General features: G+C 40.3%; 1 protein-coding gene across 4 annotated transcripts in view; it reads left to right on the top strand.

Moving 5' to 3' along the window:
* The window catches only part of ADAMTS3 (ADAM metallopeptidase with thrombospondin type 1 motif 3), a 261,150-nt gene extending 242,851 nt beyond the window's left edge, over nucleotides 1–18,299 (top strand). For all 4 annotated transcript variants that reach the window (XM_077848318.1, XM_077848321.1, XM_077848319.1 and 1 more), the window contains 5 exons: nucleotides 1,645–1,810; nucleotides 4,075–4,207; nucleotides 7,934–8,141; nucleotides 9,765–9,882; nucleotides 15,577–18,299. In XM_077848318.1, coding sequence (XP_077704444.1) covers nucleotides 1,645–1,810; nucleotides 4,075–4,207; nucleotides 7,934–8,141; nucleotides 9,765–9,882; nucleotides 15,577–16,136 — 1,185 coding nt within the window. In that variant the 3' untranslated portion in view covers nucleotides 16,137–18,299. The remainder of the gene's footprint in view (nucleotides 1–1,644; nucleotides 1,811–4,074; nucleotides 4,208–7,933; nucleotides 8,142–9,764; nucleotides 9,883–15,576) is intronic.
* The last annotated feature ends 318 nt before the right edge of the window (nucleotides 18,300–18,617 follow it).

Raw genomic sequence — 18,617 nt, 5'->3', positions numbered from 1 at the left:
AACCCCAGGCTGGGAGCTCTGGAGCATGGCAAGTAGCTGGCTGGGACTGAAAGCATTAGGCATCTGGCTAGAATATAAAATCAAAGAGTAAGGGGAAAAAAAAGCGAAAGGAACCCAGATAAGCAAATCCTTCATTCTATCCGGTTTAATATTACTTGATTTCTCAAACAAAAGCTATTTCTAAAAATTTAGTGTAAAAAAACTAGTGAATTGCACATGCTTTTCCCTTTGTATAATTGACATAATCCTATAAAAGCTAGTATATGAAAGTCGATAAAAGCTTATTTAAAAAAAAAAAAGAGTATGTTGCCCTAAACAATATTAAAGAGCAAATAAAAAAAACTAAGAATATATTTGCAATGCTTATTATAAAAGAAGGATTAATGTTCTTATTACATAAATTACTTAGAAGAAAAGGTATATATACCAATAAAAAAGAAGGCATGACACAAACCTGCAGAGAATAGCAGCCAGAATACAAGTGACTAATAAACCAAGAAAATTAGACTTTACTATTTATCAAATAAATAACAATTAAAATAACAATCTTTTGCCTGTTTAATTAACAAAGATGAAAATTATAGAGTATGTAGTGCCAAATGGGGCCCTTTTCATCATATACCCTCATTATGAAAGTAATAATTGTTCTAACTACTTTGAAGGGTTATTCATCAGTTTGTATAAGAGCTATAAAAAGCACTCGTACCCTTTAGCTCACTAAAGAAAATCAGAAATCACCACAAAGGTGGGGGACAAATTCTAACCAATACAAGTATTTATTAACAAGTGAATGGCTAAATAATGCATGCTACCTTTAGGATTAAACACTGTGCTGACATTGAGAAGTATGTTTTCAAAGAATATTGACTATCTTGGGAAATGTACATGACACGTTAAGTGAAATAAGCAAAGCCTAAAAAGCATATGTGTACACGCACACGCGCGCACACCAGGCAATATGCAAATAAACAACAGAAGTGACTTTGGTTTTCTCTCGTTTAGTAGAATCATGGATAATTTTTATTTTCTTTGTATTTTTCCATAATGTGTACATTATGCTGGAGGAAGCATTATTTACCTTTATCATCATGACCAAACAGTTATTTTAAAGAATAATTTTCAAATGCAGCAAGAAGATATATAATAAGTTAAGGAAATCCACAGTGAATCTTTTTTTTTTTTAATTTTTATTTATTTTATGATAGTCACACAGAGAGAGAGAGAGAGAGAGAGAGAGGCAGAGACATAGGTAGAGGGAGAAGCAGGCTCCATGCCGGGAGCCCGATGTGGGATTCGATCCCAGGTCTCCAGGATCGCGCCCTGGGCCAAAGGCAGGCGCCAAACCGCTGCGCCACCCAGGGATCCCCACAGTGAATCTTATTATAAAGTTATTATTTTTATTATATAATCTCATATCAGTGTGTTTTTTTAATATTTTTATGGTCAAAGTGTTATATATTTACCTTTTTATTTCCTTAAACAGGGCATATTTTTATACTTTTGTTGATAGAACCATTATAGTTTTAGAAACCGCGTGAAAGTTTTCCAGTTTTAATAAGAGTGCTATTCTGAAATATTTATAATTTTTATTGGAAATATAAACCCCTTCCGATGACTTACCTATCTATTTCATGTGTACATTAGATCATACCTCAGGAGAACGATACCCATTCCAGCCTGACTTATAAGTACATCATCCATGAAGATTCTGCACCTACAATCAGCAGCAACAATGTCATCCAGGAAGAATTAGATACTTTTGAGTGGGCTTTGAAGAGCTGGTCTCAGTGTTCCAAACCCTGTGGCGGAGGTAAAAATTGAACATACGTATCCCGTTCAAAGTAATTCACAGAAAAGCCAGTTATCCTGCTTCTACCTTAAAGATTGCCTCTCATTGAGGCCACAGTCTGAGAAATACTAAACATAACAACTAAAACATAAGCACCAAGCATTTTTACTGAAGTCTCTGAATCTACAAAGGATGAGAATCCGTTTATCACAGCCTTGAAATTCTCTTGTCTTTTTTCCTCAGGTTCTTTTTGTCTTCTATTCACATGGTGGTACGTTTAATGACTTCGCTTTTTTCCCAAATCCTCCCACATTCAGTGTCCTGTGGTTCTGGCCTTTCTTCTTCTCCACTTTTACTTTCCATACCAGCACATTTCTTTTAGTAATGAAAGAGCTATTAGTTGTACCAAAGGGAGCAAGTGGTGTTTTACATGCTCTGTTAGTGTATCAGTACTCAAAATGGCTCGTGAGGTCAGCAGTGTGATTGCCTATATTGTACTGATTGGGAAACTGAGGACAGGTACGTCATTTGCCCAGACCCTAGTGTACAGACCTGGGTGTTCCAGCTTCTGGCTACGTTCTCAGTGCACTGGGCTGCCTTTCTGCCCTTTCTCAAGGAAGTCCATGAAGCATCCTCAGAGTTTTTCAGTTTCTCACTTCATCCATTCCTCTGGTTCTGAATGATAGATGCTCCAGGGCTGAGCAAGCCTAGACAGAACTTTCCCCAACAGGCAGGAGAAGGCAAAGGGCTGAGCACTGATGCTGAGTAACCAAGAGCAAAAAAATTAGAGTAAGGAAAGCCTGTGTCAGCCGTTTATTCTATAATTTAAAATTCAAGGACACATTTGTAAAGAGGATTTTTTTTTTTTTGAAGTGGAGGGGCCATAAATGTTTTTAGTTAATTATTTAAAATGACACTTAATCCATTATAAAATGCTTGTTTAATTTGAATCTTCCCTTCTCTGCTGCCTCAGCATCTACCCAGTTACAAGGCTTGCCAGATACACCTTTTTATAAATGTCTGCCACATCTATTCTTTCCTTACCGGGTTTCCTTCGTAATTTTGGAAGGGAAGATTAGTGAAAAAGTCTTTTAATAGTCAACTAATTTGTTTTTTTCTCTTTTTTCATTCTAAGGTAATCTTGAATGAATGGCTGAATGACCGCATGAGTAGAATTTATATTATTTTCCCAGTTTAAATCCTGTGGCCTCCTAATGTGTTGTCCTGAAGACACAGCATCGTTTATGTATTATTCCTGCTGAAAGTGCATAACCTGAATCTAATCATTAGGAGGCTGCATTTTTATCATTAAACAAAACTAAATTGGGGGACATTTTTTTAAAACAAGTGGCTTGTACATCTCGAAAATATTCAAGATAAAGAGGCTCAGAAACTTCCTGCTTAATTCCCTGACAAGCATAATCCATGATCAGAAAAACATTGCTATAGAGAACATGTTAGGGGCAACTGGCAAATTTTGAATATGGTCTATATATTAGATAAGAGTATTCTATCTGTTAAATATTCTGATTTTTAAAATTATGTAGTAGATGTGCTTGTTATGGGCAGTATGCTGAAGTAGTTAGAAGGGAAGGGTCAGGATGCCAGCAACTTACTCTCAAATAGTTCCGCAACATTTTACATATATTATATATATTGCGTATTACAAATGACCTATTACATATGTAAAAATATATGTGTGTGTACCTCAAATATAGTATCGTGTAATACAAGGTTAATCTAGACTCAAGGCATGCAGATGTTCATCGTGCTTTCCTTGCAACATTTTTGTAGGTTGGAAAGTTTTTTAAAAATGTGCTTCCCTCTCTCCCAGTACTGTGTAAATTTCAAGATTCTGATCAAGAAGTGCAGCTCTTGTGAGCAGTCCCTGCCCCTCCTCCAACTAAGTTGAGACCCTCCCCTCTGTGCCCCTCTGGTGCCCTCTACAGTAAATTATTTACATAACTCTCTAAAAGCCTGCATCCTGGGTATTGTCGCAACGGTTGTCAAACCTGTCCCTCGCACGGACGGTGCGTGTGCTCGGGGCCTAGTTCATTCGCACATTCACAGCTGCTGTTTAGTCATTTGTAATCTTTATTAAACGTAGGCCCTGAAAAGTTGAGAGTTTTGTTTATGTAATTGACTTCTGGACCTCCCGCAGCTACAACAGTGCCTGCCCCCCCACCCCCATGTCATCAGTCAATAGTTGTTGAATGAGTGAATGACCAAATATGTAACTGAATGAATAAGTGAGTAAATCCAAAGAAATGTGCTTCCTTTCCTAGGTTTCCAGTACACTAAATACGGATGCCGTAGGAAGAGTGATAATAAAATGGTTCACCGCAGCTTCTGTGAGGTCAACAAGAAGCCAAAACCTATTAGAAGAATGTGCAACATCCAAGAGTGTACCCATCCACTGTAAGCAGTTATTTCAACTATCGTGTCCTGAGGACAACATGAAAGGGATTCAAATGTCCTTAGTTGTTCTCCATTTTAATTTTATTTTTAGCCAGAGCTAATAAACATACCCGGTTTAAATAATCATGATCATTTCACAGGAATTGTATAAAGCTGCGGTTCTCTTGCCTTTTACCATTTCCCTGCTCCTCAAAAACAGCCATATTCCAGCTAGGATGCTTCTTTTGATATCTGGTAACTCCTCGTTTCCAACTTTCTAAGTAAAATGTTTTTATATCGACTTGATTTTGGGGGGGGGTGGGGGAGGTTTTGCATATGATGTATACTGATTTTCCAATGTGGAAAGTGAAGACTTTAGCATTCTTTTAAAATCCTTCCCCAAATGCATACCCACAGCCCAGACTTCTCCCTTCCTGGGCATTTCCAATATTGTTATAACCTGCCTTTTATTGATGTTGATGTCCAGTTTCTCTTAACAACACCTGTCTCTAACAGGTGAGTCGCTTAGCTGCTCGTCTTTCCTTGTGAAACTTCGTTCCTCCTAGAATTCATGAATGCCTTGCTTTTTATGCTTTATTTTCTACCACTTTTCATTATTTCATCCCCAAACTGTCTTTCATGAGTATCAATCTCCTATAAATACTAAAAACTCAAATATCCTGTCACTTGCAGCTTCTTAGAGATCTCTCTCAGAGAGCTCAGTGTCTTCCAGCTCTGCCCTGGACTTCTGTCCGTTCGGGGTTTCTTTTCCTCTACCTAAATCTTCCTACTGCCTCTCTTTTCCATCACATCTCCTGGTTCCTGAATTTCTTGTCTTCTTTTCATGTATTCATTTGTTCTGGTAGACCATGTCTTCCAGTAGCTTTCTGAAAAGTGTATATACAAAGTGAAAATTTTTGTGTAAAAAAATTCTCATATACCTATGAAAAGTAGCTAAGAGATTAAAGTATAAGGGTATAGAGGTAATCTTCTACTCTCACTCTTAATCATTTGGATACAAACCCATATAACTCCAAACTATAGTGTTTATTCTTTCAGAATTTTGAAACCATTGTTCCATTGTTTTCTAGATTCCCATGTTGCTGTTGAAAAGTAATTTGCTCTCCTGGTTTTCAGTGCTTTCTATTTTTGTTTGTCATTCAACGTTTGTAGGAACTTCTTTTTGTTCCCAATGTCCTGAAATTTCACAGTGATGGCACTGCCTTGATGCTCTACTTTTCTCATCCATCCTCCTCTGTACCCAAAGACTTTTTGAAGCACAAAACCAGTATCTTTCATCGCCGGGACATTTTCTGGGTTTTGTTTTTGTTTTTGCTTTTTTGAAAAATTTCTCCTATATTTTTCAATATGCTTTCTTTCTGAGATACTTGTAATTAGGATTCCTAAACAGATCTAGTTTACTTTTCTTTTCTCATCTACTGTTTATTGTTCAACTGGCTGAAATGTTCATTTTTACAACCATGTTATTAATATCTAAGAGCACTTTAATATTCAAGCACTCTGTTTTGCTCATCACATGTTCCTTCCTTTAAGACATTTGATGCTTATTTCACAGACGTGATATTTTCCTTTATCTCAAGGATTATTTTATAATACCAAAGATTATTTTCTTTTTCAGGCATTATTTCTTTTGAGTTCTTTTCTTCTGTTTCTTTTTTTCTGCCTCCATCATTTGTGTTCGAGGCTTTCTTTCTTTCTTTTTTTAAAAAAAAAGATTTATTTATTCATTCATGATAGAGAGAGAGAGAGAGAGAGAGAGAGAAGCAGAAGACACAGGCAGAGGGAGAAACAGGCTCCATGCTGGGAGCCCGATGTGGGACTCGATCCTGAGACTCCAGGATCGCACCCTGGGCCAAAGGCAGGTGCTAAACCACTGAGCCCCCCAGGGATCCCCTGTTCGAGGCTTTCTGTCTGCTGATTATTGGCCGTTCTTGCGTACATAAGAATGCAGTGTTAAAAAGGCTGCTTGGAAGCCTGCTTCAGCTTCATGGTCAAGATTTGCTTGCTGGTGGGCTTCAGTGTGGGAAGAGCTGGCTGGGCTATTTCATTGAAGACCCTTAATGTATATTTAGGGCTTTTCTCATGAAATGATCAGGTTCCAAAGAGCAGAATCCATCTCCTGCCTAGGGAGCATAAGCCCATTTAATAGCTGTTCCAGAAGTTTGTATATGTACAGATAACTAGGGTCATCTCACTGTTCCTTATGTGGATTCTTACAGAATCCCCTGCCTTCACTCTTTCTCTGTTGTCTCTTGACTACGTCTGTGTCCACAAGCTAAAGGTCCGCTTTACCTTCTGCACAGGTCAAATCATCTGCTGGGCTAGGGGAGGGGCAATCAGCCGGTGGGGGGTGAGGATCAGGAAGTGGAACTGTTTCCAGACAGACTCTTCCTCAGTCCTGTGTTTTCAGCTCTACCTTCACCCAGCTTCACAGTGTGCCCTTTCACTGGCGGCCACCACCCAGCACGTTTCTCAAGTTATGCCCCCAAGTTAGTTTGCCTACCAGCTTCTGCTGCTGAGTTAGACTTCATCCTTCTTAGGTCGGCTGAGCTGGTAGCCGTATGTCCCACCACTTTCTAGGCTCCAAAATTATCTTTTGGTGCCTTCTATCCATTTTTTTTTTTTAACCTTTGTGGGTTTATGCCATTTTTCTCCCTCGTTGTCATCCTAAGAACTTCAGGAGGGAATAGAGTTAACTGGGAATATCTAGGACTATGAAATGTATACTTCTCATGTAATATCGGTCTTCAAATATCTGTCTTCAGCTTTTAGTTACCCCAGTACATCCTGCTGCAAGTTTGACAAGCTAAAGCCATTCTAAACTGGGAATACCAAAGACTATCAAGGTTTTAGCATGATTGTATTTTTGTGCCCTATATATGTGAAAAGAAAGAAAAAAAAAACGGAGAGGGAAAGTTCCTCTGGACAGGATAAAGAGTATGCCTCAATTACATTCTGACAGATCAATGAACCAGATGGAATCACTGGTGACGGCCTTTTGGGACCTGGTAGCCCCACGTCATGGAGACCTGTTCATAATAATGCATCTGCGGCTGATTTGGAGAGTGCTGGGGCATTGATGACACAGAATTTGGGAATGTCCTATGGGAGATGTTTTTGAAAATATCTTTTCAGAAATCTCTCTATTAGGTGCACTCAAGCGCTGGGTGCACACTAGCTTTACCTTTTTGTCGGGCCAAATAAAAGTCCGTGTGAAGAACTGAATTTTCCAAACAGGGCAGATATGTCAGGCAGCCTTTTCCGCAGCAATTGTGGGAATGGAACAGCCGTCTCAGTTAGAATGCTAGAACGTCAGTCGACTCAGGATTTCTTGAAAAAGCAGCAGCAGCCAAATCGGTGTGTCTCAGCGAGTATCAGATGGATTGGCTTTTTAAGTTTCCTTTCAGATGTTTAACACCCAGGAGGCAATTTGGCTGAGAGCAAGTCGGCATATTTCTGAAAACTGCCGTCCTGCCCGCACCTGGCCCGGCAGCCTGACCATGAGTTTCAGGAACCCTCTGTCTGTCATTGTCTAGAAAAAGAGGTTTCCCAGTCACAGGGAGGCAGGAAAATGCCCCGGCATTAAACGCAGGAGTGTTGGGCCTCTTCTGTTAGAAGATTCTCAGACTTTTGCCTCGTCTGACGCACAGAGGGCAGGAAAGGCTAGGCGGCGAGCAGGAAAGCGGGCGCAGCCACTAACCGCTCCCCCCCCATCCCCTGCTGCAGCTGGGTGGCGGAGGCCTGGGAGCACTGCACCAGGACCTGCGGGAGCTCCGGCTACCAGCTGCGCACCGTGCGCTGCCTTCAGCCCCTCCTGGACGGCGCCAACCGCTCCGTGCACAGCAAGCACTGCCCGGGCGAGCGGCCGGACCACCGCCGGCCCTGCAACCGGGTGCCCTGCCCCTCCCAGTGGAAAACGGGGCCCTGGAGTGAGGTGGGCCACCGCCCTGTGTGCCTGGGTTCGTGTGTGTGTCCGCGCGGTCGCTCTTGCAGCGTGTTTGCACTGGGCTCCAGGATCAGGTGGGCATCGTGTGAGCTGGAACCTGCCACGCGCTTTGTCACCATCAAGCGGCTGCAGGTGCCGGGAAACAAAACGATCTGCAAACGGTGCTTGCACTTTAGAGGAGCCGGTAGGGGCGAACCATGTTGGGAGGTGTTGTGACACCGAGGAGCCTGGAGGTGACTGACCTCCTGTTTCATATCTTTGTTGACGTCACCTTTCCTGCCGGAGGATTCCAAATGCCTGACAGTGAGTGCGAGCCCTGCCCCATTCGGCACCGCACTAACTCTTCTTCTCCTCCCCCCGCCCTTCCTCCTCCTCTTCCTTTTTTTCTTCTTCAAGTATAGTTGACATGACATCACGCCAGTTTCAGGGGTACAACGTAATGATTCACTATTGCAGACGTTCAGCACAGTACGCCCCGCGCTCACTTCTCTTGCTCTTTTGTTCTTTATTCCAACTCTGTCTTCCAGTTTGAGCAACTCCTTACTCTTCCAAAAGGGCTGTGCTCATTGGAGTCCCCCCCTTTCAGCTGATGGCCCTCCCTCCCCCCCTCCTGTCTCACCACCCCTTCCTCCTTATCCACTCCTGGCTCATTTCCAGAGTCCACCTCCCAGCGCTGCCTTTCTCACGGTCCTTCCCCTACATTCCAGAACCAAAGAGGCCCGCCTCTAGCATGCCCCTCGTGATGTGATAGTGTGACTTTTGTCTTGGAGTCCATGCTTGCCACTGGGCCTCACATTTCTCAGGGACTGTGCATTGCTTCCCCACTCCACAGCCAGTACCTGTCCAGTCCATGGTGTTGGCTCGCTGGCTCAAGCTCGTGTTGCCTGAATTAATCCCACATCTTTGGCATTTCTAAAGATTCAAAACGAGGAATCATGAAATCATAGGAGAAGAACTTAGAGGAGGAAAGGACATCAAAAAAGCAGATAGAGAATGAAGGAAGACGTGGAGGGCAGGCCCAGGGAGGAAGGAACAGGCAAGTGAAGGTCACCTGCATGGGACCAGAAGGATAACTCCTATCTCTCCTCCTTAGAGTCCTGAATGAAGGCCCCTCCCTTATGGTTCCCCTATAGCTTAAGATGTTCTTGGATTTAATTTTAGAGCAGTTAGCCCCTTCATTAAAGAAATTAATTTATGGGAATAAAATAAAAGTAGTTCCGAAGAAGTTGAATTAACCAAGGTAGCCTGTCAGCAAATTCTGCCATCAGTGAAGAAGGTGAAAGAATGGGAAATGCTTCCTGCCTGCCGGGCTCAGTTGCTTTAGGAACACCATCTCCTTTCCCATAGTCCCACACCAATCCTGAAGCAAGTGTTACCCTCAGGCTTCAGAGAAGCAGCAGTGTCTCCAGGCTGGTCACTTATGAGGTCAGGCTGTAAACCCATGGTTGCCTGTCTGCAAAAGAGTACAGAGAACGAACTGCAGAGCTGTGCATGCGTGTGTTTCCGCGTATGCGATGTGCATGTGTGTGTGCATGGGTGTGTGCACAGAGAAGGGGAGGAAGGTGCCCCTGGTGGAATAACCCTCTCTGATCGCAGCTTTCGTTTCTCCAGTGTTCTGTAACCTGTGGGGAGGGCACGGAGGTGAGGCAGGTCCTCTGCAGAGCGGGAGACCACTGCGCCGGGGAAAAGCCAGAAGCCGCCAGACCTTGTCAGCTGCCCGCCTGCAATGGTAGGTGTGACACCCATTGGTTTCACTGTCTGACAATAGTTTTTGAGCCTCAACAAGTGGAATTTCTGGACAAACTCTGGAACTTGTTTGCTTATCAAAAAGTAACCTAAGGAAGAGCGCCTGCCTTTGCCTCGGGTCATGACCCCCGACCCCCGAGTGCTGGGATCTGTTTCCCTCCACCCGCCCCCGCTGCACCGTGTGCTGTCTGTCCTCTCTCTCTTTCCCCCGTTCATCTGCTTCCCCCTCTTCCCCACATCACCCCACTTCGGTCATCACAGGCTTCCTCTTAAAGGCCAGTCACCTGAGTCTGTACCCGATGACGGTGGTGGATGCTGCTGTCACACTAGTGAGACTTGGAACTAAAGAGGTTGCCTTTTCATCGGCCTGCAGCAGAAGAAGCCATTAATTAAATATTGGCATCTGCTGAGTCGTCCTTTCTTCTCTTCAAGGAGATTGTCAAGGCACTATTTTATTAAAAAAAAAAAAAAAAAATTTTTTACAATTTTATTTGTTTATTTATTCATGAGACACACAGAGGGAGAGACACAGGCAGAGGGAGAAGCAGGCTTCCTGCGAGGAGCCCCATGCAGGACTCAGTCCCAGGGCCCCGGGGTCATGACCTGAGCCAAAGGCGGATGCTCAACCACTGAGCCACCCAGGTGTCCCCAAAAGCTTTTTTTTTTTCTTGAAGAAATTTCAGGTCAAGTCCATTTATTTACTTATTTATTCATTCATTCATGAGAGACCCACAGAGACAGAGACAGAGAGAGAGAGGCAGAGAGACAGGCCCAGGGAGAAGCAGGCTCCATGCAAGGAGCCCAACGTGGGACTCGATTCTGGGTCTCCAGGATCACACCCTGGGCTGAAGGCAGTGCTGAATGGCTGAGCCACCCGGGCTGCCCCAGGTCAAGTCCTTTAAACTTAAATTACTTCGTTTTAAATTTCCATTTGAAATGTGTGGCAGCAAGAACAAGCACGGCCATGAGGGGGAGACAGAGGACTTTGATATTTAATCATTTTCTCTGGAAAATATAATTGAAAATTTCAGACAGGAGACAAAGCAAACAGAACAAACCTCACCCAGTTAGAAGCTGTAAGATTTACTGTTGCCATGATATTTTTTTTTTATGTATTACTGCCAAGAGGCTGAAAACTTTGTGGAGTAAACTTGATTCTTAATAGTTGGTAGAGCTATGTATTTCTGCAAATATGCCCAATTGTCAGCAGGAATTGCTTCTTTTCCTTTAGCTAACAGAAAGTATTTTATTTTATTTTTTTTTAATTTTTATTTATTTATAATAGTCACACACAGAGAGAGAGAGAGAGAGGCAGAGACACAGGCAGAGGGAGAAGCAGGCTCCATGCACCGGGACCCGACGTGGGATTCGATCCCGGGTCTCCAGGATCGTGTCCCGGGCCAACGGCAGGCGCCAAACTGCTGCGCCACCCAGGGATCCCTAGAAATTATTTTAAATTGTAAAACAGAGGTACAAATGAGATGGTGTAACTATGTTAGGGATTCCACAGTTTAGCTGCTGTCTTGCTCTGAGATCCAGGCCCAACAGCCAATTCTTGGAGGTCGTAAAAGGCCGTATGTTTCTATCACACATTTCAAGTAATAATTCCCATCAGTCTCAAACTGCGATTAAAATGAAATGACTTTTTGAGACCTTGTGTAAAACCGTTTTCCTGAACTTCTTATAATGATTTGGGCATGGAACAAGAAGGCTGAAAAGTTTCCTTAATTTTAACGATTGAGTTTCTCATGTGGATCCTTCCCCTAAGCCCCACTTTGATTGTGCTATTTCATTGTTGCTGTTAAGCTCTTCCCATTTATCCTGGGATGAATTACCAGAAAGTGAATGTATTCCTTTGCTCTTACCTGTTTTTTTCTAAGACTATCTGGTCCTTTTCCTCCTCTATCCAGAAACATATTCTGGCCCTAACTAGACCCATGTTGTGAACCAGTCCTTGCGATGCTGAGGTGCTCACACAGAGGGGAGTCTCATATGTGGACCCTTCTTTAATACAGAGAGAATAGGTCATGTTTTGAACTGGGCTGCAGAAGGGAGAGTGGAGGGGGCGGGGTGAGGGGTCAGAGGGAAAAGAGTACAGGGTCAAATAAAGTCCTCTCATCCCAGGGCCTAGAGCCTGAAACATACAGGAAGAAGGAATTAATATTCTTATTTTAAGATACAGGCATAGAAAAAGTAATTCAGAAATAATAAGTATATTTGAGGGGAAACCCATTAATGTGACACGCAGGCATTCACAACATAATTAGATGATTACCTTAGCTAATATAAAATATGCAGAGATGTCATACTATCTAGTATATCTGTAAGTGTCGGGCAAACACAGATCACTCCACAATTTGGGAAGGGGGCATGGTATTATAACTCTCGTAGGTAGTTTTATAATTTGTAATTGGTAACAAATATAGTAATTTTATCTCAGTCTTGCCAACTGACTGTCCTTTTTTTTCAAACTTTAGAGAAAAATTTTTTTTTTAATTTCTTTAGGAATTTATATAGGAAAAAAAAAGGAATTTATATAGAGGTTCCTTATCTAGCAATAGAGCATGACCCAATAATACATTGTAATTTTGAGTGATTATAGTATATAAATGCCACAACTTACAATGCTCCGTGTTTATGAATCAGACATAGAATCCATATTTCTTTGTTGCACCATGTTTGTGGGCTTTGCAGAGGATGTGCCCTAAAATGGCTGAAAATAAGTACAAACTAACTTGTCCATGGGCTCAACATTTGGATTTTTTGAAATTTAATTCTTATAATGTGTACTCAAAATAAATTTAAAATCCTAAAAGGAGTGTACACACACATGTATCAAGTGTTTTATGAGTGTCAGGTTAGTACTCTATAAACAGAAAGTGTTATCAATTCAGTAAAATTAAATTTAAAAACTATGAATGATTCAAAAGGAAGTTGGCACATTTTACCCAAATTTATGCTTTCAAATAATAAATAGCCTAAGAATATTTGGTAGTAAAAATGTAATTATTGCATTGACTCTGGTCAACGGTGTTTTTTTTTTTTCTCTCCACATTTTTAAGATTTAATTTGTTCCATTAGGTACTTAGAATTTATTTTGATTTTTATTTGTGTATTTTTTTCAAAGAGTTATTTACTTATTTTGGAGAGAGTGAGCAAACAAAGGGGAGGGGCCAAAGGAGAGGGAGAGAATCTCAAGCAGATTCCCCGCTGGGCCTGGATCTTGACCCAGAGTTCCATCTCAGGACTGTGAGATCATGACCTGAGCCAAAAATCAAGAGTCAGATGCTTAACCAGCTGAGCCCTGAACTAGCTAGGCATGCTAGTATTTATTTTGATTTTAAATTTAAATTTAATGTAGAAGCTAATCTACTAGAAAGCCAGAAATACCATAAAAAATAACAGCAACAACAACAACAACACCAACAAAAAAAAACAGATGTCCCTTTATATCCTAAAAAAGTATTTGTGGCAAAATGAATCCTATTTTCTCATTCTAAAATCAGATAAATATAAAATAATAAAATAAAATAAAATAAAATAAATAAAATAAAAAAATAAAATAAAATCAGATACATGTTCCTACTTGGAAGAGAAAAGTACCCTCAATCTGCAGACTTTTGATGGAGACATTAAAAATAGTGGTCAACCTAAGTGATTTTCACAGAAAAAACTACTTATTTCAATGAACATATCCAAAAGTTCCTTTTTTTTTTTATTGAAGTATAATTAACATTTAACATTATATTAGTTTCAGGTGTACAATATAATTATTTTATATTTTTATATATTGCAAAATGATCATAACTATAAGTCTAGTTAATGTCTATCACTATGTATAGTTATAAAATTATTTTCCTTGCCATAAGAACTTTTAAGATTTATCCTCTGAGCAGTTTTTAAATGTGCGATACAGTATTATGACCTGTAGTCACCATGTATACATTTCATGACCATGACATTTATTTTATAACTGGAAATTGCTACCTTTTGACCCTCTTCACCCATTTCACCCACTTCCCAAACCCCACCCCTGGCAACCACCAATCTGTTTGCTGTATCAATGAGCTTTTTTTTCTTTTAGATTCCACACACAAGTGGAATCATGCAGTGTTTGTCTCTCTCTGTCTGGCTTATTTCATTTAACATAATATCCTGAAGATCTGTCCGTGTTGTAAATGGAAAGATTTCATTCATTTTTATATTTGAATAATATTCCACTGTATATATAAATATATATTATATATATATTTCACAATTCTTTATCCATTCATCCATTGCTGGACAGTTAAGTTTTTTCCATATCTTGGCTATTATAAATAATGCTGCAGTGACCATGGGGGTGCATATATCTTTTTGAATTAGTGTTTTCATTTTCTTCAAATAAATACCTTTTTGGGGAATTACTGGATCATATGGTTGTTATGTCTTTAATTTCTTTAGGAATATCCACACTGTTGTCAGTTTACATTCTCACCACTAATTCATATCTTTAATGCTCTTTTGGACAATTCCAATTAATGTCAGATTTTACTTAAATTTTTTTATATTCCTACACAATTTTAATTTCTTTCTTTTATTTGCTGTTTAGTTGTATGTGTTATTTTTTTTTGTATATCTTTTATTGGAGTTCGATTTACCAACATATAGCATAACACCCAATGCTCATCCTGTCAAGTGCCCCCCTCAGTGCCCGTCACCCAGTCACCTCGTCCTCCCACCCACCTCCCCTTCCACTACCCCTGGTTCATTTCCCAGAGTTAGGAGTCTCTCATGTTCTGTCTCCCTCTCTGATATTTCCCACTCATTTTCTCTCCTTTCCCCTTTATTCCCTTTCACTATTTTTTATATTCCTCAAATGAATGAGACCATATAATGTTTGTCCTTCTCCGATGGACTTACTTCACTCAGCATAATACCCTCCAGTTCCATCCACATTGAAGCAAATGTCGGGTATTTGTCATTTCTAATAGCTGAGTAATATTCCATTGTATACATAAACCACATCCTCTTTATCCATTCATCTTTCGATGGACACCGAGGCTCCTTCCACAGTTTGGCTATCGTGGCCATTGCTGCTAGAAACATTGGGGTGCAGGTGTCTCAGTGTTTCATTGCATCTGTATCTTTGGGGCAAATCCCCACCAGTGCAATTGCTGGGTCGTAGGGCAGGTCTATTTTTAACTCTTTGAGGAACCTCCACACAGTTTTCCAGAGTGGCTGCACCAGTTCACATTCCCACCAACAGTGCAAGAGGGTTCCCCTTTCTCCACATCTTCTCCAACATTGGTTGTTTCCTGTCTTGTTAATGTTCCCCATTCTCACTGGTGTGAGATGGGATCTCATTGTGGTTTTGATTTGTATTTCCTGATGGCAAGTGATGCGGAGCATTTTCTCATGTGCACTTGGCCGTGTCTATGTCTTCTTCCTCTGTGAAATTTCTGTTCATGTCTTTTGCCCATTTCATGATTGGATTGTTTGTTTCTTTGCTGTTGAGTTTAATAAGTTCCTTATACATCTTGGAAACTAGCCCTTTATGTGATATGTCATTTGCAAATCCTCCCATCCTGTAGGTTGTCTTTTAGTTTCGTTGACTGTTTCTTTTGCTGTGCAGAAGCTTCTTATCTTGACTAAGTCCCTCGATGTATGTTATTGTGTCTTTTTTAAATTTTTGCAGATGAGCCATGTTTGGGAGACAAGTCTATATTCTGTCAAATGGAGGTGCTCGCGCGGTACTGCTCCATACCAGGTTATAACAAGTTATGTTGTGAGTCGTGTAGCAAGCGCAGTAGCACCCTGCCACCACCATACCTTCCAGAAGCTGCTGAAACTCATCGTGATGCTATCTTTAACCCTAGCGACCTCCATGGATCTCTAGTGATGCCCACGTCTTTGGTTCCTTACCAGTCAGAGCCCCCTGCTGAGAGGAAGAAATCTTTGGGTAGGATCTCTTCAGTGGGAGGCCCAGATGCAGTCACTGCTTCCAGACCAAACAGTAAACCTGATGGTGCTAACTTCCCCCAGAGGAGAGCTCTGCAAGCAGGAAGTAAGACTCTGAGACTGGTCTCCCCAGCCACCAAGAGCGGCCCCCTCAACTCATCTTCAGAACCGGCTGCTGCCCGCCTCCTGGCGGTCAGTGATTCAATAGGTGCTTCTTCTCAGGCAAGAACCTCAAAGAAAGATGAAAGAATTATTGACGAGAGACATCCAATAAGATCATCCACTTTGGAAAGATGAGAAAACGAACCTCAAAGGTTAGAAGTCAGAGGAAAACCTGGACAAGCTCCCTCTCCCCATGGTGCATACAGCTTGTTTAAAGTGTAAATCCCCATAAACTGTCAACTCATTTTGTCTGTACGTGTAAGAACAAAAAGTGCTGGTTCACTTTCTCGTTGCTTTCATCCTCCTTTTGTTCTGCATCGACTCGTTTACCAGAATTCATCGAAAGGAAGCACCAAAGATTGTTAATAGGAGGAAGATACGTTGCCAAGCCTGTTGGTCACTCTCTAGTGCAGCAAAGGGACTGGAACCAATTATGTATATCAGCTGATTTCTTATTTTTCAAAAGTTACACTAAAAATAAGAAAAGAGGTGCCGACAGTTTACACTTTAACAAAATATTTTGGAAATGGAGCAAAAATTCTTAGACTTGTATTCCTATTTATCTATATTAGAAGTATTGTATGAGCAAATTTGCAGCTGTTGTGTAAATATTGTATATTGCAGAAATCAGTATTATTTTAAGAGATGTGTTCTCACATGGTTGTTTACTATATTACATTTCTGGATGTTCTAGGTGCCTGTTGTCGAGTGTTGCCTTATTTGATATTCTGTGGGTTGATTTTCAAAGCAGAATATAATGAATAAGAAGTTAGACCTATAGCTACTGAAATGCAAAGGGTTTTGTTGTGTGGTTTTGTTTAATCAACAACGGGATACCTAAATTACAGAAAAAGAAAAATCACATGTGCTGCAAAGATACAAATTTCAGCTTACCTATTACCTTCCATGTTTTAAATAAAAAGCAATAGGATTGATGTTGTAGTATACTCATGGTTCCAGAAACAGAGACTAGTAAGTTAGCTTGTGTAAAACAAAATTAAAACCCTCTTACCAGGACCTCAGTAGGCACCAATGAAGTGGCCTATGTTCTTGTGTTGGTTTTTCTTTTCCCCTTGTTGACATATTCAGATGGTTATACTCAATGTACTGTAATAATAACAAAAGAAAATGTTTTGAGATAATTTGCTTGTATGTTGGTAGCTGAGAAAAGCATCATTGAATTAGAATTGACACCCAGGTATAGTAGTCCTTTGGGGCTTTGGAAGAAGATGCAAGAAAGTATTTGTCAATGGTTGCAATATTTATTTTCTGCATGGTCCATATTCAAAGGTTCGCAACTACAATGCATCTGACTGCAATAGTGTGCTAGTAATTTATGTCAGTGGTCACCTTGCTCACAGTGAAGCCAGAAATGCTCTCTCCAGGGAGTAGATGTAAAGTACTTGTATATAGAATTCAGAACTGAAGATATTTATTAAAAGTTGATTTTTTTTCTTGATAGTATTTTTATGTACTAAATATTTACGCTAATATCAATGACCTATTTTGGTAAACTAGAGAGACATAATTAGAAATGCACATTTTTGTGTGTGGTGGAGAAATTTAAACAACAGCCAAATCAAAGAACTGAAATTAAACAAATTTGATGTCATGCAAACTTTTTGCCTTTTTAAAGTAATTGATACAAAGTTAACGATTTGTTCCCTTGTGATGAAACATAAAACAGTATAGACTCAGATAGCTGTTTAATGAAATAGTGAATTAGAAACATTTTTTTAAGTTTATGCAAGAGATAAATACTTAAGAGAAAAAAAAAAGAAAGTGTTGTGAGCATAATGTTTTTGAGGTCAGTTCCTGAACTGTCTAAAACTATATTATGCAAACAATAGAGATGTTAACCTCTCCAAGCACAGAATGTGCAAGGACTTTTGCCTTTTAACCATGGTAAACTCACAGCTTCACCTATTGACTCTATACCTCTAAAGAATCGCTGCTACTTTGTGCAAGACTTTTAAAGTTTAAATGAATTAGGTGAATTCCAGGTAGTAAAACAATCTCTGAGCCTCAAGTAGAAGTCATTTTTTTTTTCCTCAAAGTTACCCCAGTATGAAACTCTCTCTAGTTTCCTTGCATATGTATGCATCTGGTCTACAGGAGAATGCAGAGAAAGATGATCACACACATACACCTCCCATAACGATGTACATATTTGTTACACTTCTGATCTTTGAGCTTCCTTTTCTACTAAGCTAAAAATTACGTTTTATCAAAGTGTACACTACTGATGCTGTTTGTTGTATTGGGAACACGTAGCAATAAAAATGTTAACAAAATGTAGACCTGGCTCTCTCTAGATTTTATCATTAGATTCATCACTGATTAATGGAAACTTTTCTTTCCTCCTTCAAAGTTGAAATAGTGTCATATTCATTAGCTACTTGGAATTTCTCTGACGAGGCTCAAATAAAGTGATAGTGTCTCCTATCCTCACACCAGGATGTATCATATTTTTTTTTAATTAAGAAAAAGAGAGACTATGCATGGTGGCTTTTTGCTTAAATCCATCCCACAGAACCATGAAGATGCAGAGAGGAAAGGGCAATAATGCTACAACGTATGAAGAGTTTAAAAAGGGGGACTTCATTCTTTCAAATG

The sequence above is a fragment of the Canis aureus genome, chromosome 14 (assembly GCF_053574225.1).
Source record: "Canis aureus isolate CA01 chromosome 14, VMU_Caureus_v.1.0, whole genome shotgun sequence".
NCBI lineage: Eukaryota > Metazoa > Chordata > Mammalia > Carnivora > Canidae > Canis > Canis aureus.
The sequence above is the reverse complement of the archived record's forward strand: the minus strand, read 5'-3'. Positions and strand labels throughout refer to the sequence as shown.